The following is a 25,638-nucleotide window of genomic DNA, read 5'->3' as shown; positions in this document are numbered from 1 at the left end:
TGCTTATACGTTTCGCAGGGACAGTGTTTTGTACAAATGGGCTACAGTATGTTGATTAATGTTAATTATAAATGTACTAACCTTCTTAGTCGAGAAGGTTAACAATGTTTGTTAAAAATGAAGGACACTGCAGGTAAAATAATGGCATTGCGAAATGCTTGTACTGGCGTCAGCATTCCAACAAATGTTCTGAAAAGCAAACTTGGGTTTTCATTTTGGGCATTAATGCTGTCAGCGGCGTTTACGCGCAACGTCACTAAAGCTTGCTCTTATTAGTAAGTTTAGCAATACAGATACTAGCTCACTCAAATTAGCCAATAGCAACTACATTATCTGCCACTGTTTATAAGCTGTTTTTAATACCCGTGCAAGGCCGGGCATTCCGCTAGTCTTTACCATAGTGAAATCAGAAATCACGATTAGCGGTTGGGAAAAAATGTGGTGTTGTGCAGGATTCAAACTCACGACATTCTGCTAGGCAGCCCATCGCTCTTCCAACAATGCTCGTCAGTCACCTTCCAGCATTTTAAAATAATTGTACATACAATATACACGTAGTTATTGCAGTTGACTATCACTTACTGCACGCTAGAATGCCAGTGTACTAGCCTTCACTATAATAACCATGTTCGTCTGCCTCAAGCCGCAGTTACAGTTAGCAATAAAACATTGATTTTGATCAGATTCGAACTGGTGACATCTGGCTCGGTGGACAGACACCAACATCTGCACTAATTGACCGCCGCCTGCTATTTCAGAATAATTGTGCAGATGGTTATCCACTGTGCTTTATCAGCCCACCTGAGGATGTCTGACAGCATACTAGACTACCAGGGTACTAAATAATATAATGGAAAATGCATATTTTCAAAAGCAGCTTTAATAGCTTCATTTGAAAAATAAAGTTCATTCTAAACCACAATTTATTTAAAATGAGTTTTATAAATAAAATAACATTTTATAGTTTCATTTTGGATTTCATTATAAAACATACTTGTTGGTAGGTGTGCGTTTCAGGTACTCATATTGCACAGGGTCATGCTAAATGCAGCGTTATACTTTGAACTTGCTGGTGGTGGATGTTGAAGGATACATTTTGTAGGAAGTGGTTGTTAAATTGGAGAAGAGTGGTGATGTTAGAGGATACATCATGTAGGAAGGGGTTGATGGGTAGGAGAGGAGTGGTGGATGTTAAAGGATACATTGTGTAGGAAGGGGTTGTTGGATAGGAGCGGAGTGGTTGATGTTAAAGGATACATTGTGTAGGAAGAGGATGCAAAAGCGGATGGGAAGGGTAATTAAATAAACGAAAAGTTGTTGTTAAAAGTGGTGGATGTAAAAGGAGGCAGAGGATAGGGAAGGGGGACCACATGAGCGATGAATGCTGACTAATCCAGAGGTGGTAAATAAATGTAGTTGCAAGATGTGACGTTTGTGTTGTAGCTTTAGAGTCGCAGCATGTGAAACACCAGCAGGCTACAGAGGCAGCCGCCGGATCATAAACTAAATTCTTTATGATGAGACGGTTATTGGTGGAGCATAACATTGTTAGATGCTGGAGAGTGAGGAGCACCAATTAATGTGATGTGTTTTGTTCATCTGTCCCTCGCCTACACAACAGTGGAGGAACTGTGCAGGGGGGAACAGATGCAGTTTTGTAGAATAATCACTATTTTTATGATGCGGATGGTGCAGATCGGAGTTGTGCTCCCATTAAGTTACCGTGTGATACGTGTTTCAATGGATATTTGCATGTTGTGGATGAAGGCTAGTGTTTTGTGAATGAGCAGCTCAATCGGAACTCCTCAAATCGAAATGAGAACGACTGACTGTGCGTAATGTTGAAAATTGAATAGTATACCATATGCAAGTGTCGTGTTTATTTTTTGCAAGCTGGAAACATTCGGTAAAAATTTGTGAGTAACAAAAATCTCTTGACTTGTGGGTCTTCGCTGTTTTTATCTTGCGGATTATGTAAACTGGCGGATTAACTGCTTTATGGAATCATATTGATTGGCAGCGCATGTTCAAGACTATATCCGGAGTTCTGAGTAGCTGCATTCATACTTGACCAAGGTTTCAAGGCTAATGATTTTTATATTGGTTCATTGGCAGATATTGTTTGTACTTGTTGGGATGGTGACATCATGGTGTGACTACATTTTCAAACCCACACAAATGTTTTTTAAATGAGTTATTTAACACTAACTTTTGACAGCTCTGATACATTAACCACAATGGTTCTAGTATCGAGGGTCAGTATCTTGCGCTATATACATGTAGCTATAGTAAATATCTGCTCTTTTTCTATGAGAGATGCATTTACATCACGACTAATTTTTGGAGTTGTGTTTCCGCTGAGAAAGTTGGAAAGGCTTCCAGTCCGTTTATGATTTGAAATAAGTTTTAGAGAAACTTTACATCAAAGCAGTTCAAACTCCAACTATACAATACTTGTCACCATTTTAAGCAATGAACCGCAGCATCGATATTTAATGCGTTTTGACCGCTTATCAGCAAAAACACAAAAGAGAGTCACTCAGTTGCTACATACTATGTACATGTATGTGTAGTAGTTATAGAAGCTAGTAACTGGTAACTACTTATTAGTATTGATTTCAAACTGACCTGATGCAAATGCACTTAGTGCTATTAATGCTGCTATTAATGCTGTTTTAACTGATCCTTTGGGAGAACAGAATATATCGACATCGTATTCCCAAAACTATTGCGACATATGATTGGACAAATCCTTGTTGTATTTTGTGAATGAAGGCCGACAAAATCAAACAAACATTGTGTCCAATATTTTACTAGTCGTGTGTTGGTTTCCGGGGCAAAGCCATTCTTACAAGTAATTTTTTTACACCAAACCATTTTTTTTGACGTGAAAGCAACTTTAATTAATCGTCCTAGCGTAAACGCACCTGAAGCCTTTTGAGAAAACTAATATCAGTTTCCTGCTCAGGAACATTCAAATGAGCATCCATAATTTGGACTGTTAGATCAGTTGCAACAAAATTATGACAATACCAACAGATGTATTTAAAAATTTAGGCAAACAACATTCTCGGGAAGAAAGCTTGAAGAATTTCTAATTGAGGAACGTAATTTAAATCTATAAGTAGTAGATAGGAAGAAGATACTGTCAATTTGAATACAATTACAAAAATAAATCTCAGGGCTCTAGAATTATGTAAAATTGAAGTTATCTTCTCACCGCATCCACAGGGCAAAAACTAAACAACATAATTTAACTATGTCTTATTTGAAACATCTATTCATGCTTTGCTTCTACTTCCTTCATCGGTGAGTCATACTTGTTGAGGTCTACCGCTATCATCTCATCTGTTTTGTGTTCAACTTCATCCGTTTTGGGTGCCATCTTTGTTGCTTTTCCATCAGAGCCCTTTTTCTTATCCTGTTCTACTTGGGATCCTTCAGCTGCCTTGAGTCGTAGAGCTCTTGTCAAGGGGTTTGAGTATAAGTTGAGGTCTGCGGCAATGAATTCATCTGCAAATAGAGTGTACTATCGCTGCTTTTCTACAAATACTTGCAGTCATGAAGGGTCACTCTCATCTAATTTTTAAAAAAAATTTCAGAAACGTAGTTATTTTTCTATCCTTTGAGATTTTATTTTTTGTTTCAAGATTTCATTCCCAAAACTTGAATTAACCGCAAAACGCTGTTTAAACTCTCAGATGAAAATTCTTAGTCACACTTCCTGTTTGTTCTTCCTGATATACCATCGGCTTTTACATTCAAGTTGCAGTGTTGCTCTTCTTTGTTTACATGTATTTTATTTTGTATTTGCTCATGATTGTTGGAATAAAACTTTAAATATAGCCTCAAATGCATGACGATATATGTTTCAAAGTTCAAAAATGTTGGTTAGAAACTTTTTCATTGTTTTCTCCTAAACTCTGTGCAAGCATATATGTATATTTAGCATAATTATATATTATATTATTATATATTATATAGCATATATTTATCATTTATAAACTATATACATGACTACTGGTGTCATTTTTAGAGAAGTCCGGGCATATCTTTATCTTTTGAGCATTTAACTGCTATAAAGTTAAGTCGATTTTCATCTTGAAATATCTTGGCTATCAGATCACCTCAAACATAGAAAGCAACTGCAAATGATAGACAAATATCAATACTAATATCAATATAATCAATAGACAAGTATTAATACTTTCTGATATAATACTTTGAAATTTGGCATGACTGACTCTATAAAGGAGGGCGGCATCAAGCCCTAATGCAGGTGATGAAGTAACGGTTTTGAAGCTAAGGTTCTGTTGTTCCAAAATCTTGACGTACCATTGTTGGTGTATAGAGGTCAAGATCAAAGGAAATTTTTGAAAAAAAATTGTACTGTTTAGAATTTCTACACATTCATATCAAAGCTGTAATTAAAAAAATTTAAGGCATAAAAATATAAATTGTATTCATAGAGCCTTTGCTAAACCTCACAGGAGCAGAACCAAGGGTATTACAAAATGCTAGTATGAGCATCAGCCTTGCAACAAATGTCCTGAAACTGTCAAACACGTAAATAGATTTTAATGACGCTTATAATATAAATAACATATTTTTATCATTTGCCAAAAAAAACTTTTTCCACAAGAGTTTTTTTATTTTAAAATTGAGTATATAGTTTTAGATTCACCTGTGATAGTTGGGTGCGGCATAGTTAAAGGTTGACTTGCAACAAAATTCACATTACAGTGATTTGATATGAAAAAATTCACCATGTCTTACTCTGTTGTGTTGTAGGTGCAAAATATGTGGAAAGGTGATTACAAGCTCTTAAAAGCTCAAAAACGAACAGAAAATCGCAGCCACACGAGACCGCCGTAGTTTGGATTCCCTTTCCAAAACGGCTCAAATGTGATGTAGTTGTGAGAGATGGTTTTTGTTTATACTTTCTTGCAACCTTATTCGTTGAAATATTTTCACAAATATACTTCATGCATTCAATAAAACCATGTCTATTATTCTTACGCGTTTGTTTTATCGTCATCGTAATGCTGTCACTTTTAGCACTGATATCTTATAACTTGCCGTAAAAAATCGTTAAACTTTTTAACCTTAGCTCAAAGGAGTATATATCACTGTCTGATAATCATGACGAGCCTGTTGGTCACCTGTGATAATCGAAAAGTGCTGCAAAAATTATTTGCGAAGTATTGGGTCACATGATCAGATTACGACTTGACGATTGAATAATGCCATAACAAAACTGTAAAGTAGCGAGCGTTTATATTTGATATGGGGTCTTAGGTAAGACCCGAAGTGTTTGTCATAAACTTTTGCTACGATAAGTTTTGTATTGAGCTTTTTATTGACCTTTCAATTCACATGAGAACATACGTGACAAGACGATAACCAAATTTCGTGGTTACGTCACCGAAATAAACAGATTCCAATCTACAGCAGCTTTTTGTTTTTGAGCTTTTAAGAGCTTGTAATCACATTTCCACATATTTTGCACCTACAACACAACAGAGTAAAACATGGTGAATCTTTTGATACCAAATAACTGTAAGTGGAATTTTATTGCAAGTCAATTTTTAAACTTTTAACTATCTTTGAATCAATTAAGACAAGAGCTCACAGATGGCATCAAACTTTTTGTACTATACTCTCGCTGACTTGCTTACTAATCTTATACATTAACTAGTCTAAAACACAGCCTTTATATACCGTTCATAAAAACTGTTAGAAACCAAGAACCATGTTAGTATGATAACAATTGATTAAATAGAAAAAACACTTATGTTTCCGCAAGATGCAAGACTTACAGACACTGAACGAATCAGGATGATGTCGATGGCAAACTAGAATCTACATGTCAAGTTAACAAACTCGATTGTAACAATATGGAGAGGAAAAAATTCTTGATTTGTTCTAATGTCTCCATAAATATCATGCTACATTTGATTATTGTTCCTGGCAAAAATATCCTCATTATATCAAATAGGTGGTGACAGTCTAACCAAATGTCTCCTATGTATCAGCTGTGTGGTGACGCCCAACCGGATCAAAAATGAATCTAAGCGTTTATGTGAACAATATGAGTGCCGTAAGAAAGAGAAAATAAAGTGTTATGAGATTGTATTTTACTTCTATCATAATTCATACACATCTAGTTTTTATTATAAGCCAAAACAGTTTCATTAAAGCTGTGGGAAATTATCGATGAAAGGCCTCTTTTTCAAACATATTGAATACCATTACTAGGTTTTGTTGGTCCATCTGTTCAATATTTTGGTCACAGAGCACAGATAATAGGTATTTATACAATTAATTTTTGGCTTAAGTTAAATGGGTTTGAGAGGATAAGTGGCTTAATGCAGTTAGTTAATGTCAGATTGTCACAAGTTCTAGCACCAGACAAAGCAAGTTTTTTCGAGTTGGCACAGTTATTCTGAGACTTTGGAAGGTGGCCAAAAGAATTGTGTGTTTTTTACTACCCCAACAGGATACTCATGTCGTGCTCATCTAAACCAGCCCAGGATTAACACTGAGTGACTGCATAGATACATTAAAAATTTATTAACTAACTAAATGTACTAAATATACTAAATGTGTTATTGCGTTAAAGTGTCAATCTGTGGCATCTTGTTTGGTGTTATGCCCCAGATTTCAGAAATGTAAAATATATGCCCCGGCTCCAAAAATAAGTTGAAGACCACTGCTCTAATGGTCTGGTATACATTCACCGAACTATTATAAAAATTTAGGAATTCGTACAGGAAGTCTTAGTTTTTTATCATTGCTATTTCTATTTGTTACAAATTTCGCTTGACTAGTTTTTGTCAGCTTGACAGCAAAACATGAAAATTAGTAAACGTTACTTCATCTTACATGCATTCCGATGTAGTAGATGTTATATTTCCTAGATAAAGTTAGCCAACCAGCGATATACTCTAGTTGAACAGTGGCATCTGTTGAAAAACCTGGCCCTGGTGATGCTATTTTTTTCAAGTATTTAAATAGATACCGCTATTTGAACTGGATACTACTGCAAAATAAATACTGCTACTTTTTAGAGCTTTATACAGTTGCTTACCCGAAGAGCTCATACTAGTGACTTCCTCTAACTTTTTGTAAAATGGCTGCAGTTACGGTAGATATATTTACGAAGAATGCTTCGTCCACAATCCTTCTGCACTGATAAGACATCAACCTGGGCGTTATTGCATTTTAGCTGTAAGCTTTATCGATTTTTTCAATATCTAGTTAGCAATTAATATGTCATCTGTTTGTGACATGTCATCTAATTTCTGAAGCAACCATTTACAGCTAAGCTTGTTAACTTATGTATCAGAATATTCCCATGATAAAGGAAACATGGAGTGCGATGGTATGAATTCCTAAGCATTTGCTCTGTGGGCCCTCACTCTAATTAAAGCTAGTTAAGAAACGGCTTTAAAAGGAGAACGCAGCTCAAGAATGTGTTCTCACTCATTGGGGTGGTCTGACACTTTCAAACAGGTGTCCACACACACTGACAGCTGTTAGCAAGTTTAGCTAACCAAATAACAGGATTAAAGGTGAATTTACGGGAATTTTTTGTGGACTACCACAAAGTATTGGTACTTTTTTATCATTTGTGATGGTTTTTGATGTTTGGGGTGATCTGACTGTCAGGATGTTTCAATATTAAAACTGATAAAACTTTATTGCGATCAAAATTCTCAGATCAATTGAAAGTACGATAATAACGTCTATAGTTGGGAAGAGACCGCAGAATAGAAACTGTAACGCTTCACCGCAACAGCTGATATTAGCTATAGCAGCGATAACGACTAATGGTATCATCGTCATCATTGAATCGTCATCAAGTTTAGTCAATTTTAATTTTGAAACACTCAGACAATCAGATCACCTCAAACATCAAAACAATCAAAAATGATAAAAAAATATCGATACTTTCTGATAAAATCTACAAAGAATTTGTGTATGTTCATCATTAAATAGATGAAATGCTCAAGCAGATGTTCAAGTACCTTGAGGATTGTCCAACATCTTGAAGCAGGTGACCACACATCTCTAGGGCTATTTAGTAAATTTAGCGCTTAATTGTATTACATTGGTGACACACTAATGTGGGTGTCCACACACATTGTGCACTGTTTGACGTTCTCAGCGGAGTGGCATAGCTAACGAATTAGCTGCAGAGTAGTGCAACAGCTAACCTAAGTTAGTTTAGCAGCAAACCAAAGCTATACAGAGCATCTCATAAGTTTTGACTTTACTCAGTGTTTTAAAATTTTAGTTTTGCAACATACTCATGACCCAAAATGCCCTTGATCCAACAGGTTTTTGATCCAACATACCCTTGAGCCAACATACCGATCCAACATGTCCTTGATCCAACATGCTCTTGAGCCAACATGCCGATCCAGCATGTCCTTGATCCAACATGCTCTTGAGCCAACATGCCGATCCAACATGCCCTTGATCCAACATGCCCTTGACCCAAAATGCCCTTGATTCAACATGCCCTTGACCCAACATGCCCTTGACCCAGCATGCCTTTGACCCAGCATGCCCTTGATCCAACATGCCCTTGAGCCAACATGCTGATTCAACATGCCCTTGATCCAACATGCCCTTGACCCAAAATGCCCTTGATCCAACATGCCCTTGACCCAACACGCCCTTAACCCAACATGCTTATGAGCCAACGTGCAATAGCCTAGGCAATGCTTTTATTTATAAAAATAATAGTATCATCGTCTATTATAAAGGTTAGACATATATGAAGTGTACAGTTACATGTATATTAGTTGTCCAATTATAGTGCTATAAACAACACCTTTTGATTTTGGATGAGTCACCAGAAACAATAATGCTGACTTAACAGAATTTTGTTTTATGAAACGACGAAATAATAATAGAAAACAGCCTAAAATTAGTTACTTCCTGAACCAACTCTCCTTAGAAGTATTGGAAATAGGATGTGTCTAAAAATATCAGGCCTATAAAACTGAGACATCAGCGTAGTACCTTTGTCAAAACAGCAGTCTGGGTAGGATTTAATTTTTTACAATTGGAAAAGTATTCTCATGTCTTTTAATTAATCTTGTCGAAATTCTGATTTTATATTGTTAAATAATCTATATCAAGTTGCGAATAAGTAATATGTTTTACAAATATAAATCACTCAAGGTGGGATTTATATTGATAAACTTAATTTTCGGTGAGAGGTCTAAAGATGGCATTAATAAGATAAAAGCTGGCAACAGGCCCTGAACATAGAGTGCTATGCATAATGTAGGAGCTACAAATTGGCAATCTTTCTACAAATTTGGCTTTTATGCATTAGATGCAACCTTTCAAATAAGCTAATTTAAAAAAATAGCTAACAACATTCTTTGAATCCTTTAAATTCCCTCATAATCATTTCGAGTATTTTTTGCAGCACCGCATACATCACTAAAGTGAGAGGAAATAGCATACTGCATTCACTGTGACCTCAAGAAACTATGAAGTGGAAAACGGTTGAAAATGGACCTTTACCATACCATGAGAAAAGTATGTATAACCTACGTGTACATATAAGAGTATGTATAATCTACATGTGCATATAAAAGTATGTATAACCTACATGTACATATAAAAGTACGTATAACCTACATGTACATATAAAAGTATGTATAACCTACACGTAAAAACTGCGTTTGTCAGAGTCATGCTTAGTGGTTAGCTATTGTTAAACCGGAAAAATAAAATTGCCAGTACCTGGCAGTCTGGTGTGCCATGAAAGATCGTTAGGTGTAATACATAACTGCACAGCTTATTCAAAGTATGGCAAGGTGGTTGATTGGTGCAGGTAATAGTGTAGGTCTACTATTATTACAGAGTGTTGAGAGGTCAAATCTTGTTGAATGTGATCTTTTCCCTAATCATGTCTTCGAACAGACGGACATACAAAATTATTATTCCTCTTATTACAAAGATTTTAGCGAAAGGAAGTTTTGAAATTTGTAGTCGTCTTTCAGTAATTAAAATTAATTGTTATAGCTACCAGCTGATACTTGGTGAAGCTTGCCAATGTAGCAATGTAAAGTTTTATTAAACAGATTTTTAAAAATATTTAAATATACAGTCAAGCTTTTACGAAGATGTAAACTCTCTGCAAGTAGGTATATAGATTAAATAGATAGATTATATAGATAGATAGAGAGACAAACAATTAGAGAAATATATAGAGAGATAGATTAGATAGATAGATAGGTAGATAGATAGATAAATAGATAGACAGATAAATATATATATAGATAGATAGATAAATAGATAGATAGATATATACATAGATACATAGATAGATTGATAGATAGATACATAGATAGATAGATAGATAGATAGACAGATAGATAGACAGATAGATGGATAGATGGATAGATAGATAGACAGATAGATGGATAGATATAGATAGACAGATAGATGGATAGATAGATAGGTAGATAGACAGATAGATGGATAGATAGATAAATAAATAGAGAAATACATAGAGAGATGAATAGATTAGATAGAAAGATAGATGAATAAATAGAAACTTTACTATCAGAGATAAATGCTGTTCAAAGCAAATTAGACCCTGGGACAAAAATACAATGAAAGTAAAATAAAGAAATAGTAAAGTAAAATAATTCATATTGGATGCTATATTATCTCTGCGAAAGAACCTATAAACTGTTTTACAAACTTTAACCTACACTAAAATTAAGGAGTAGGTGAGGCTCAGTGGTTAAGGCACGAGATTGTGAACAGCGTGGTGGTTGGAGTCACATGATGACATTTGACCTTGTTAGGAGGGCATCCAACTGCAGTCACTCTTGCGCTACACGAGTACTAAGTTTGTAGACCCTCTATAGGTAGATTTCTCTATCAGATGGACAGACAAACAGACAGAGCTCTTATTTTTTATAATTGTAAAGATTGCGGCGTAGTGGAAGTTAAAAAAAATTTTTTTGGAATAATCTGGGAGTTTTATTCTCAATTATAACCTTACTCTCACATTACTTTACACAACCTTACTTACATATCACTCTCAACTAGCTAAGATGTACTACTGTAGCAGTAGGAGCCACTTGGAGAGATCGCCAGGTGTGCCAATGAAGCGCAGAGATTAAGTACTGTATATGCACAATGAAGCACAGAGAATAAGTACTGTATATGCGCAATAATTTTAAAACAAAGAAGGTGAAAGATTAGCAGAAGTGATAGTGTACCAGGTGATTGTCCTGGGTTCAAATCCTGTGCAATGTAATATTTTTCCCACAAATGGACGGAGACAGCTGTTATTATAGTTAAGATTGAAAGCATACCTAAAGGTAAACAAACTAATATGAATACATTACTTAAACTCGCGATAATTATTAAACGTTCAGCTTAGCCATTGCAACAAAAGCATCATTTTGTAAGATTTTAAAATGGTTTTACCAAAAGCTCAAATAACCTTCAAATCAGAATTGAATGGCAATGTCTAGTTACAGTGACCTTGTTGATAGTTTTCTGATTTGAAGATATTTCTGAAAGCTTAGTGAGCGTTTCAGACCTAAAATATTTTTAAAATGCTTACATGAAAATTATATTTTAATGGTTTTTGAAATGCTTAACACGTAATTAACATAACTTTTCAAATATGCCTTCAATTGACAAACACTACAGATGGGATAAATACAGCCATACACCTTGCAATAGTTTAAACTAATTAGGTTTATGCGATAGGGTAGAGTTACAACCACGCTAGACCTTGGATAACAGTTTCAACAGCTGTGGAACTTGTTGGTGTCAGTTGATAAATCAGCCCTTCTATTTTTACAGCCCAAGCTAATTAGCAAATGAATTAAAATTTATTGTTGAATAATTAATGATTACTTTTATCCCAACAGTGTTAATTCTGTTTGTTTGTCACAATATATAGAATTGATAAGCGGTTTTGCAAACATAGTTAAGTGGAAGTCTGACACCAAGCCAACCAATATATAAATATTTTTAGCTGTAATAATCTAATAGTTTGTCTGATTTGGTGAAGCACTTTGGATATTAGTAAAATAACCTAATTTATTCTTGTAAATTGCGGCTTATACAAAAATCTTTTTTATTTCTAGTCTAGTTTTTAAAACAAACCTCTTACTAATTTTAAATAAAGTGAACTAATTTCTAACAGGCAGTTATGGTAGTCGGTGGAAAATGAGGGTAATTCAGGGACAACGACTCAAAGGTTACAAGTTCAATACCAGCACAAATCAATAATTTTTTGAAAAATGAGCACTTTACACTACCATCTGGTGGCAGAAAGCAATACAGTCATATCTAAACACAAATTAATCTCTGATTGCATTCATACCTAACAGAAGTGATAGTGTACCAGGTGATTGTCTTGGGTTCAGATCCTGTGCAATGTAATATTTTTTCCATAAATGGACAGAGACAGCTGTTATTATAGTTAAGACTAGTTAAGATAGAAATTCTCATGCCCTCACAAAAGTACTCACAAACACATAATCAACACCAATTGCTGTTTCCTGGCCCTTTGAATTCATTCATGGTAATATTATATCGTTACTATAATAAGAGCCGTGTCCGTCAGTCTGAAGCAACACTGGGAACATTAAAAAAAATTTCAACGCACTAGAATTGAACCCAGATAGACCAATTCCCAGCCAGGCATACTGCCATTGGCACCACTCAAACAGCTTGCTGTACTGTGGAATAACTGGGGATATACTTATAACATATAGCTCTCGAGGCGCATGAGACTACCTGCATGCTAGTAAAAAAATAGATTTTTTATTACAAAAACCCAATCAAAGAGTAATAAACTGAAAAATATAACTCTGGTGTGAGCTAAAGAATATTAAAAATGTTTTAATTTATTTTGATCATTTATTATGCGAAGACCTGATGATGGCTAACAGAGCTGTATGCATGGTGGTGAGGTAATATGGCAGCGGTGGTGTAATATGGGGGCAGTAGAGTAATATGAGGGTAGTGGAGTAATATGAGGGTTGTGGAGTAATATGAGGGTAGTGGAGTAGTATGAGGGTAGTGGAGTAATATGGGCGTAGTGGAGTAATATGGGCGTAGTGGAGTAATATGAGGGTAGTAGAGTAATATGGGGGCAGTGGAGTAATATGAGGGCAGTGGGGTAATATGAGGGTGGTGGAGTAATATGATAGTGGTAGAGTAACATGAGGGTAGTAGAGTAATATGAGGGTAATAGAGTAGTATGAGGGTAATGGAGTAATATGAGGGCAGTAGAGTAATATGAGGGTAGTGGAGTAATATGGGGGTAGTGGAGTAATATGGGGCTAGTGGAGTAATATGAGGGTAGTAGAGTAATATGAGGGTAGTGGAGTAATATGGGAGTAGAGGAGTAATATGATAGTAGTAGAGGAGTAATATGATAGTAGTAGAGGAGTAATATGATAGTAGTAGAGGAATAATATGATAGTAGTAGAGGAGTAATATAATAGTAGTAGAGGAGTAATATGATAGTAGTAGATGAGTAATATGATAGTAGTAGAGGAGTAATAGGATAGTAGTATAGGAGTAATATTATAGTAGTAGAGGAGTAATATGATAGTAGTAGAGGAGTAATATGATAGTAGTAGAGGAGTAATATGATAGTAGTAGAGGAGTAATAGGATAGTAGTATAGGAGTAATATGATAGTAGTAGAGGAGTAATATGATAGTAGTAGAGGAGTAATATGATAGTAGTAGAGGAGTAATATGATAGTAGTAGAGGAGTAATATGATAGTAGTAGAGGAGTAAGGAAGTAGTAGAGGAGTAATATGATAGTAGTAGAGGAGTAATATGATAGTAGTAGAGGAGTAATATGATAGTAGTAGAGGAGTAATATGATAGTAGTAGAGGAGTAATATGATAGTAGTAGAGGAGTAATATGATAGTAGTAGAGGAGTAATATGGTAGTAGTAGAGGAGTAATATGATAGTAGTAGAGGAGTAATATGATAGTAGTAGAGGAGTAATATGATAGTAGTAGAGGAGTAATATGATAGTAGTAGAGGAGTAATATGATAGTAGTAGAGGAGTAATATGGTAGTAGTAGAGGAGTAATATGATAGTAGTAGAGGAGTAATATGATAGTAGTAGAGGAGTAATATGATAGTAGTAGAGGAGTAATATGATAGTAGTAGAGGAGTAATATGATAGTAATAGAGGAGTAATATGATAGTAGTAGAGGAGTAATATGATAGTAGTAGAGGAGTAATATGAGAAACATTTGGCGATGAACAAAGATTTAAAGCTCATCTTTACTAAAAAGTTAACTAACTGTGCAAGTTGTCGGGTGTTAAGTACAAACTGTTGGGTTGGTGAACTCAGTTGCAATGCTAGCGGCTTACTAGTTAGAGCATTTGCTGCTTCGTATAATTTAGAAAACTTTCTGTGGTACCAAACAGTATCAAAATACGTTTCGAATAGTAGTGAATGTGTCTAAGTGCTACTTCGACAGCACTACCTCAGAGACCTTTTATAATTGCGAGTAATATGCAGTAGCGCAGATTCTAACAACTTGCTACATGTATAGTAGTTGGCAAAATAAACTTGACATGATTGTTAATTGAACAAACTTTTTAATACTGCGTGTATTTATAATTTGTTGTTTTCGCTTTTGTTTCAAGTAAGCAAATGCAATTTATATACCACTAAATTCAAAATCTGGTCAGTTTTTGGAATCTGTGTAATAAAAATGATTGGATTACATATCACCAGATTTTATGAAATATATCTTTTTAGATAAATGCATATAAGTGCATCATTTTAAAATATTTTGTCTTACAGGCATTTTTAATTGTTTTATGTATTGAACAACACCATGAACAAACAGATCATTTTTGTATAGTGTCCAGCATTCCCATAACAAATAAAAGTCCAAAAATTAACTTACATAATCATTTAAAACTGAATTTAGAGCTGTTTGGTTTAGATATTTGAAATGAGATCAAAGTGGAGATTAATTTACTATATATTTAATGGATATTGACTTATTTCACAATGAGTAACACTGCTGTAAAAGAAAATTTGGGTTTTTCAACAAAGGGGTCCAGTTGATTTCACACACCACTGTATATTATCATGGAGTATTCTACTTATATATATAAAATTTGTTTCCTCACCCCGGTTAACCCATATGGGTGGTAATTTCTGCTCTCTAACTCGGGTCTCCTACCAGAGACCTGGGAGTTTGAGCACTCGCCTCAAGATCTTAGCTGTTCCCACTAGCGCACTTTTCTGCAACTCACCTGTGTTGATTACTGTTGGTATTTGAGCAAGTCACATTTCATGCGCCGGTGTCATTGCGCCCAGTGCCCCAATGACTACTGGGATTACAGTAGTTCTTACATTCCAGCATTTTTAAATCTCTTCTCCAAGAGGGAGATATTTCTCTACTTTTTCTTTGCAGGCATATATATATATATATATATATATATATATATATATATATATATATATATATATATATATATATATATATATATATATATATATATATATATATATATATATGTATGTATATATGTATATATATATATATATACATATATATATATATGTATATATACTAATTTCGGTGTTTACCTGAGGTTCATCTGTTCAGTTGCAGTGATAAGTTATAGCAACAAAAAATCACCTTCATACTAGTTTAGAACTTTTGACATTAAAATAGCAAGTCTGATAACAAGTGCATGTAACCGCATGGCTAAGCTGTTCTTATCATTCACATTGTTCTTACCATATACTATATACCGCAAGCCCGATGTCTCATTTTTAGGTTTGTACCAGTATCGAGAGGTACCAGTGTTGCTCATCTAAACTTTTGAATACACCGAGCTTCTGTTGCAAAAATAAGCTTTTTATTCACACACACTTTCATGTACTCATTGTTTATTTTTTTTCTAAATTTATATGAAGTTTAAAATTTGGAATAGGAAATGTTGTATATGTTAAAAAAAAGCTTTCTGCGCAAAGACTTTTTTACCTGGGCAATGCTGGGCATTTACCTAGTACATATATAAATGTTAGTGTCCAGCTGTCCAGTTATAGCGATAGAGTTGACAGCGAAAAATCCACTTTGCAGAAGATTTGATTTCAAAACCTCCAGTTTTGGAGACATCAAACTTTTCCATTGGACAACAGCCTTACAGCATTCCATAGAGCATAGCGATAAATAATGGCAAAGATATTCTTTACATTGGTTAAATTATGAATAATGATGTTGCATCACGCACAATGATTACCAGCTGGCCTTACTAGGTGAATGCCCGGCGTTACACGGATAATAAAAGTAGCTTATAAACATTGGCAGGTAATACGGTTTAAAGGTAATTTGGTACGTAATAAAATATTTGTAAGCTATTTTTATACCTGTGCAACACAGAGCATTGGGTTAGTATTACCATAGAGTATGTTATTATAGAGTATATTATCATGATGACTATTATCATAGAGCATATTATTATAAAGTACATTATCATAGAGTATATTATCATAGAGTATATTATCATAGAGTATATTATCATATTAGCCATTCATGTATTTCATATTGAGGTTGTAACAGAAAACTGTCACACATAAACTTTCTGTAGGCTATCAAGCATAGTGACAATAAATCAAGTATGCACCAACTTACTTAATTTTGTAGAAAAAGTTTATGATGAGGACAACCCTAGAAATTTATCGTTCATTTTGGAGTCATACTCTCACTGTGAAGATCATTCCAACATGCTCCTATGCCTAACAAACGCCAAAATCATCCCTCTAGCGCGATTGGTTGACCATAAAAAGCCTAACCATTACATTGACTATTTGGCTGTCGACAGAATAAGCAGCTACAAAGCGGACAGGTTTATGTACATCGAATGCCCATCTGATCCGTCTGAACGCGTAAAAATAAAAAGTCGAGTGAATGACAGCGTGATTGCATCCTGTACATCTCTTGTTGGTATGAATACCACATCGACGACTTACTTCAAGGACGAGATAGCTGGTACAGAAAATCGTTTTTTTATAAAAAACAAAAAAGGTGAAGAGATACTCTACAGCCATGGTTCTAAAGTCATGCCACTTTGCTACAGGGGATACACGGTGTATGAGTGCATCAAAGGAGGGTATAGGAAAGATCCCGTCGCGGTGATTCGGCGATATGGAAACACTTGTGACATGCAATTACGTTTATTCAAGGATCGTCATGCCGAATGTGCCCTATTAATAACGCATGCTCTCCGTGTTATGTTTACTTGTTACACGGATATTCCAGCTTTTCCAGAATATGAAAAATTGGAAGATATCGTAGAATTGATTAACACTGATGGAGCGCCTATATTTTAATGCTTTTTGTAATGTAGAAGTGTCTCTTCAAATACAAGTGATCGTTTTCATGTATCCAGATTATCTTATGAAGCATTTTTTCAAACTAATTATGTTGAAACAACTAATTTATTTGAAAAGCTTACTACAACTTGGTCGTTAAACTAGTTCTAACCAATCATAAACTAATTCTCAAGCATTTTCATGGTAATAAAATGTTGTTTGCAACATTTTCAACCGTAGGTTGTTTCAATGTAAAGGTAGTTTCCAAAGCCCGGGCACTATCGAACCTATGCTTTGTTGACTGTGCACATAGTTCGAAAATTTTGGGATCAGTACTGAAAGGGTTAAGGTTTAACCAAGCTGGCCCTCTCTGACAAAAAACATACATTTTCCTATTAGTAAAAGATGTCTCCCTTAAGATTGTCAACTGTAGCATTTGTTCAATGTGCAAACACATCTCTGAGTAATCTGCTTTGATGAATAGAAAGCTATTAACACTAAGTCTTGCGCCGTGGCAGTCTGGGTACTGTGAGTCAGGTCAACAGCAATTCAGGTCTACTATAATATAACTGCAAAATTACTCCAGGTTGTTGATTTGGTCAGGTGGCATTGTTGGTATACCAAGTTGAATGTCCTGAGATCAAACCCTGTTGATAGCAATATTTTTCCTAACCTTTAAACATGGCTTCAGACAGAACAAACACGACTCTTATTATAGTAATGGCTAGTACTCTGACAGTCTGCCGTGAGATATTGTCATGTGTGATAATTATGTGCACACTTATTCTTAGATGTAGAAGGATGGTCGACTGGTGCAGAGGTGGTGTGCATGGTCTGAAGTGTGAATATTCAAGTTTGACTCCTGTTTGATTCATCTTTTTCTAGTCTTTTTTTATTTTTTAAATAGATACGGCTGTTATTATAGTAATGATTTTTGTGTAAATATTTTCTCTCTCAGATGGTTTTAACCCGAAGTTCAGGTTGTGGTTTTACAAGGATGTGCAAAAAGTCATATGCTGCATATAGCTGCAGACTTCAGTTTGAAGGCTTTCTGGTCAACTCCAGCGTGCAGTTGATTTTTAAAGATAAACTTACTTAAAATTTAAGTAGGTTTTATCAGAAAGTATTAGTACTTTTTTATCATTTGCTTGTGATGTTTAAGCGGATCTGACTGCCAGGATGTCTCAAGATTAAGGTTGACAAAACTTGATCACAGTTGAAACAGTCAGATCAAGTGAAATTTACATTATAACGTCTATACATGTAGTTGCAAAGAGACCGACGGAATGAAAATGCTTAACGCTGCAACTTGAATGTACAAGTCGATGTTGACTATAGCAAAAGTAGCAACCAGTGATGTCATTTTGCTGATATTTTTGTCTGAGCATTTTAACTACGGTTTAGTTTTGTCAATTTAAGTCTTAAAAAATCTAGACGATCAGATCACCAGCAAATGATAAAAATTTACCAATATCCTACATTTGTTACTTTCTTTTGTTCATTGTTCTTTATTATAAAATGTCTTTATACATTCATGCTACACATAGCGATTCAAATGGTTAGTTACCTGACAATCAAACCAAAGATTCTGGAGTTCATTCATATCATGACTGAAGCAGCCAAAGTCAGCAAAAAAGAGGCCTCCATTCCGAAAATGTACTTCAACATACTTAAGATGGCTCCTAAATTATGATCTTGTGCTTCCATTTGGTGCATCTTTATGCTTAGGACTATAGGTTGTGCCATGTCAGTGTCGGTAGGATGGGTCAACATAGTATCTTTGTTTCTGTCACTGTCGACCTGTTCACTGCAATCAGTACATTTAACAGATATGTAGGTTGGTGTCTGAAAGTTATCAGCCAGTGGTGGCCTATTCTTATTTAGCCTTTGGGTGTTACAAATTCAACACCTATTGAAAAACCAGAAGCACCCAGTGCTTTAATATAAACATTCAGTCCATGCAGTTGAGTAATTGTATATAGACCATAGTACATCTTCGTGAACCTTTTCACTTGACTAGTCGCAACTTTAGTTGCAAGCATGTGTAATATGTTATCTACTGTATGGTCAGGTCCTGTAATACCTAAGTCATGGTAGTACTGATGTTGAGCCATCTCAATGTTGTCTTTAGTCAGTGAATTGGCATTTAAATCACAGAAACAACAATTAAAGTAGCCATTTTTGAGGAAATAAAGTGAACCACTAGTAATAGAGAGTGAAACGTAACTTTCCATGGTGTTTGGCTGAATCAAGTCATGCCATGAGAATCTGTCGAATCTAAAAGGAACAACTTGGTTGCCATGAAACAGCTCGTTTAAGATTTATGATTGCCAACTGCAACATCTGACCTACTTGCATGCCTTATGCTGTGCAGTAGAGTGTTTATTAAAACCCTATAACTTTTACTCCAACTTGCATCAGTCATAGTATAAGCGCATACTAAATTCAAGTGCACACAACTTCAAGTGAATGATTGATTTTATTGGGTAATGGTTACCATTATGGTAGACCCAACTAAGTCAAAGCTAAATTTTGGCATGGTTCATCTCCAAGTTGATATTTTCTAAATACTTATCATTCCCAGTACTACTTTTTTGTGTTGTCCTTTTAGTTTTTACCCCTATTGTTGTTGTTAACATTATTATTGTAATAGCTTTGATTATTTGTGTAGAGTAAAAATACATGATGATACATGTAGTTTTAGGTGACTTTTTTGTATAAAATCTTACACAAGAAAGAATTGAAATTTAGGGACTGAAAAAGTGTATTAGAGCTTTAATCGATCAAAAAGCAAAAGAATGATGAATGCTTGTTGTGAATTACATTTTATTATTCCATAATCCCACTAGTACCCTGGGAGTCTGGGTCACATGACAGATCGTCAGGTGTGTTATTAAAGCACAGAGAATAAGTATGCGCACAGTAATTCTAATTTGCTGAATGCTGATTGATTGGCTCAGGTAATACCGCTCTGGGTGGGAAAGCGCGCACACGTGTCCACGCACTCACGCACCCATGCACTCACGCACCCATGCACCCGCGAACCCACGCACACCTATGCACCCATGCGCACACACACATAGGCGTACACGTGCACACATGCACACAAGCGCACACGCACTGTACACACTCGCACACACACACATGCACACATGCATGCACACACACACATGCACACATGCATGCACACATGCATGCACACATGCATGCACACACGCTTGCAGTAAGCTAAAAAGATATCATACTCAACTTTTGATCGAAAATAGATTGCTCACGTTACAAAAGTATTAGACTCTGTTCCTTGAGTATCATAGATTAGTGACTTACACATATCTGTAAGACAGCTAAGAATGTCAAGGTTTTTTGGCCTAAGAAGATTGTGCTGCAACAGCATGCCAGTCTCCAGCTAAAATATTTTTGTGTATTTATTAGGCTTAGGTTGGCAACAAAATAGCTCAAGTGCCTTGTTATTTACTAACCGCACATCAATGACTCAGCAGAGCTTCCTTGTAGATTCTAACTCTTTTAACACCTGGCAACTGAGTTGTCAATTGATTAGAATGAAGGTAGCCATTAATCTTATCATTGGTTAAAATATTCGATTGCACTTGATTGTATCTCCTATTTTAGAACACAACCAGGAAAAGTCTGAGAGTACTCTTTGGTATAGGAGGAAATAAATCTGGCAGAATTGTTGTTTAATACCAGAAAAACACGTCATAAATTTGTAAGAAATTATGATTCTCAGATAGCACTTGGTAATATTCTACTGATTACTGTATCATTGACTCTACTTGGAGGTTCTTGTAGTAACTGTTTCTTTTCAAAGGATTTTCATTTGTAGATAAAGTAACATCACATCTAGGAGTCAGCTGAAACCAACATTCTTTTGATAACATTTGTTTTAAATATTGAACTCTCTCAACGTAACGTATGTCATAATTTAAAAGATATTTCTGTTTGAAATGAAATGATTGTCGATAAAGTAATATAATAACAATAATATATAGTGATGAGCAAACTTTTGGTAAAGCATTTTTATTAAGCTACAAGGGTAATGATAAAAATTAATTCTTTGTGGTTAAAACATTGACCCAGACACCAATTCTAAAGATTCCATAATGGTAGCGACTAACAGTGTGTTCTGTATCCAGTGAAAAACGCAAAATGTTGTGACATTATTACAATGCTTGACTGAAAGCTAATCTAACGTAAAAAGGTGAAACGATATAAACCCTGTAGTGAAACTTTCTGCGTTTTGGTTACTGCTGTAGTTAGCACATGATATTCGGCCATCTTTCCCGGCATAAATCAGTCATTCGCTGACAGCAACTCCTAATCTGAAACAAGTAAACAAGATAATTTTTTCTATAAGATTGTTAAAAACAATCTTGAACAAGCTTTATACTGAAATATAGATTTGTCACATCCACTTACAAAATAGTAAGTGATAATGTACATGTAATACAAAATGCTAAGGACGCTGTTTACGGGAAATTGCTTTTCTTTTAGAATAAAATATTTGCCCAAATTTCACATAGACTGGTAAAAGATTTGTATATAAAGAGATGACCACAAACTGCGGTTTGACTGTATATAGCAAGTGTGCATCGGTGTCATGCAGTAGGAGTTTTCAACTCTTTGATTAGGTGCCACTGCATAATAATAGCATATAACGACACTCTTAAAGCTTTGATTTAAAACTTTTATTTTGTTTTTGAAAATTCAAAGTGTATATTTATATATATATATTAATTTGTTGTACATTTTTAATACATTTAGGGTACATTGTTGTATAAGTTTCATTCACATTATACAGCTGAGAATTTTGTGTACACCTCATAAGGAAGCCGTAATGGTCTTGTGTTTGTAAGTTTGGACTCCACAAAAAGCTGTTGACAGCATTTCAACATTTACACAAATAGAGAGCTGTTAGCAAAATAATTGCAAGAGAATTTTTGAACAACATGAAATTTAAATCCGAAAATGTAGTGAGCTCTTTGAAATTCTTGTGTGAATTATTTGTGTGGTTAACAGCAGGTTAACTTACAACTCCTCATACAGTTATTGTGCAGAAAACAAACACCACTGAACACACCAGACATAAAAATCTTGCATGACCTATATCCACGTAGATTATTCATTTATCACTATACTTTTTTAAAATACTATTAATTTTCCGATATTTTCCACACAACCTGATGTATTTTCATTGGCAATGGCCATTGAAATAAAGTTAAGACCAATTAAATTGTAGAATGATGTCACACTCACTTCTTCCTCTGTCGGCTCTCTTGCTGAGACTATGTCAATGAGGAGAAGCAGAAGGAGAGCAATAAGAATCAACTTGTTAAACATGAACTCCTGCATCTCCTACAAATATGTTATTCACTGAAATTAACAAACTTGCTAACTGACTTTAAAAATACTAGCAACTGTAACTTAGTAAAATACTAAATTATTTTATTTTGTAAATCACTCAAAAACTGAATTTAAAAAAACTTAAAAGCTAACTATCAATTTTTTTAACCGAAAAATTGAAACTTTTTGTCCTTGAGACATTTTTGGTTTCTAAAGACCAATGTCTTTAGTGATAAAAATGCAGTAAAGAACTAAAATGTTTTAATTAATTGGTAAAAATATTTAAAAAAATGAAAATTCAAAATTAAAAACTTTCAAAATTTTATAAATTTATTACTTTAAAATTTGAAAGCTTAAAAATCAAAATTAAAGATTAAACTTGTTGAACAACAAAAAATAAAATGTAATTTTTCCAACTTCGGTCATTAATATATCTTGTTAACTGACCATATAAATACAAACAACTCTAACCTGGTAAAAGAATGGTTTAATAGTTCATAACTGTTCAATTATAAAACATATTGCTTTCGTAAAAGCAAAACTTAAATTTTTTTTATAACAATTACCTCAGTTTTGTATATGCCTGTTGTGAAAGTCCCCTGTTAGTATATACAGCAATAAACACTGAGTAATAATTGCTGCAGTTTATGTACCAACCATCTGAAACTGCTAGAGGGCGGGGTTTTTTTATAGGACCACCTCTTGTATAGAACCGCCTCTTTCACGTGACTGCAAAATGACTGAAAGATCTAAAGCGTAACCTCAGTTTCTCGCTTAATATAACCTAAGGCTAGGAATTGGTCATTAATATCAAACATCCAACACCGAATATCAATATCAATCTAGTATAAACAGTATGGCGTGGCATATCTAGGTAGGGACAAAGAGACAGCAACTCCTAACTCTGATCATTACAATGAGGGAACTAGTTAATAGCAATTTTCACAGTCCTTTTAGAAAAAAAGAGGTAGAACATCCGTAGGCTAGAGGTAGTGTCAGCGGCAGCAATAGCCATAAGGCAGATTTTTTTAAATTAAATTATGGGTACTTTTAGTTTTTTTGGTAGATCTTTGAAGTCCCCATTTCACTTTATATTTGGACAGTGCTTGCATTATTCTCACATTTTAATGCATAGCTTCAGCTTTAGCTTGTTGTGCCTCATTAAAATTTTTGACTTTTGTATTTTTTCACCAGTTCTCCTTCAATTTTTCGTTTTTTTAGGGGAAAAATTGACGCTTTTTATAGAATATAATATATATAATTTCAATATATTTCAAACATACTCATCGACAGTGAATTACTTTGTGAACTTTTTGTGAACCTCACTTTGTGAACCTCACTGTAATATTATTACAGGATAGTGCATATGTAAAAATCTAGCAGATTGACTCACTGTAGATGTAAATGCTTGAAATATATTTGCAGTATGGCATCACTAATGATATTTGGCCATGTCTGGACAATCTACTATCGATGTTATATTAAATTGTTATAGAATTCGATGCAGTGCAAAAAATGCATTAAAAAGAGGCTTGATTTTGTAAAAGTGCATTTTGAACTCGAGATGATTTTGTCATTTAATTTGATAAAATAATTTTATATCCTGTGTCTAATCTCAAATGTCTTTCATGTAGATTTCACTTTGCCAATTTTAATCTTGAAATATCCCGGAAGTCAGATCACCTCAAACATCAAAAACAATCGCAATTGGTATAAAAATACTGATAATTTTTGATAAAATCAACTAAAATTTTGTGCAAATTCCTCTTTAATGTAAGCAGTGACAACGTTTAACTCTTAGCCAGAATATATTTTAGTAGAACAAATATTATGGTAATTAGGTTATACAGCGAAAGGAAAACTGACAATATAACTTTGTTGGTAGACATCGCTTATTTAGTGTTTAAAGGTAGGATATTATGTGAACGCACCAGCATATGTGCCTACAAGAAGATGTTACCAAATCATGTATAGTTTCCACAAGCTAAAGGCAAAAACCTGCAACTGTCTGCGTAGAACTAACTAAAAGCATATGTAAATGAATAGAAACACATTGAACCGACTAAAAGCGTATGTAAATGAATAGAAACACATATAGGGCTGAATAATAACACATAGGAACGACTGTAGAGCATAAACATGATTATAACCAGAAAGGAGTAGGTAAGGACATCTGGTACAGGAAGGAGTAGGTAAGAACATCTGATAGAGAAAGGAGTAGGTAAAGACATCTGGTAGAGAAAGGAGTAGGTAAAGACATCTGGTAGAAGAAGGAGTAGGTAAGGACATCTGGTAGAAAAAGGAGTAGGTAAGGGCATCTGGTAGAGAAAGGAGTAGGCAAGGACATCTAGTAGAGTAAGGAGTAGGCAAGGACATCTGGTAGAGTAAGAAGTAGGTAAGGACATCTGGTAGAGTAAGGAGTAGGTAAGGAGATTTGGTAGAGAAAGCATGGACTAGTGACAATCTAAGACAGCTAATGTCAAACAGTGTTGACAATTGTTTACAAGCATATCTATGATATTCCAACACTAATCTATATTAGCAAATCCCACTGTGCGTGTGTGCGCGTGGGTGCGTGTGTGTGTGCGCGCATGCATATGTGTGTATGCGTGTGTGCACATGGGTGCGCGTGAGTGCGTGTGTGTGTGCATGCATGTATGCGTGCACGTGTGTGTGCGTGCATGTGTGTGCATGTGCATGCGTGTGTGCGCAGGCATGTGTGTGTGTGCATGTGTGCGTGTGTGTGCATGCATGTGTGTGCCAAGTGTGTGTGCATGTGTGCATGTGTGCGTGTGTGTGCATATGTGTGCGCCCACGTGTGCGCATGAATGTAGATGTGCGTGTATGTGAATGTGTGTGTGTTTGTGCGTGTATATGGGTGTGTGTGTGTGTGTGTGTGCATACAT

General features: G+C 35.0%; 1 protein-coding gene and 1 long non-coding RNA gene across 2 annotated transcripts; one reads left to right on the top strand and one right to left on the bottom strand.

Annotated features, from left to right (window-relative positions):
* Window positions 1-9,447: 9,447 nt before the first annotated feature.
* Window positions 9,448-17,560, top strand: LOC137404571 (uncharacterized). Its single transcript, XM_068090799.1, has 2 exons — window positions 9,448-9,561; window positions 16,704-17,560. The coding sequence occupies exons 1-2, from the start codon at window positions 9,513-9,515 to the stop codon at window positions 17,387-17,389; spliced, it is 735 nt and encodes a 244-aa protein (XP_067946900.1). The 5' UTR covers window positions 9,448-9,512; the 3' UTR covers window positions 17,390-17,560.
* A 3,833-nt stretch (window positions 17,561-21,393) lies between these two features.
* LOC137404712 (uncharacterized) lies at window positions 21,394-23,344 on the bottom strand. Its single transcript, XR_010979739.1, has 3 exons — window positions 23,299-23,344; window positions 22,646-22,744; window positions 21,394-21,711 (listed from the first exon to the last, which is right to left on the bottom strand). It is a non-coding gene; the product is annotated as an uncharacterized lncRNA (long non-coding RNA).
* Between the last annotated feature and the right edge of the window lie 2,294 nt (window positions 23,345-25,638).

Source organism: Watersipora subatra, chromosome 9 (assembly GCF_963576615.1).
Source record: "Watersipora subatra chromosome 9, tzWatSuba1.1, whole genome shotgun sequence".
NCBI lineage: Eukaryota > Metazoa > Bryozoa > Gymnolaemata > Cheilostomatida > Watersiporidae > Watersipora > Watersipora subatra.
The sequence above is the reverse complement of the archived record's forward strand: the minus strand, read 5'-3'. Positions and strand labels throughout refer to the sequence as shown.

Excerpts from the sequence above, each read along its gene's own strand:
- LOC137404571 (XM_068090799.1), top strand. The coding sequence starts at position 9,513 with ATGAAGTGGAAAACGGTTGAAAATGGACCTTTACCATACCATGAGAAA. Across the intron at positions 9,562-16,703 it reads TTTACCATACCATGAGAAAA|AAAAAGTTTATGATGAGGAC; the intron begins GTATGTATAACC and ends TTAATTTTGTAG.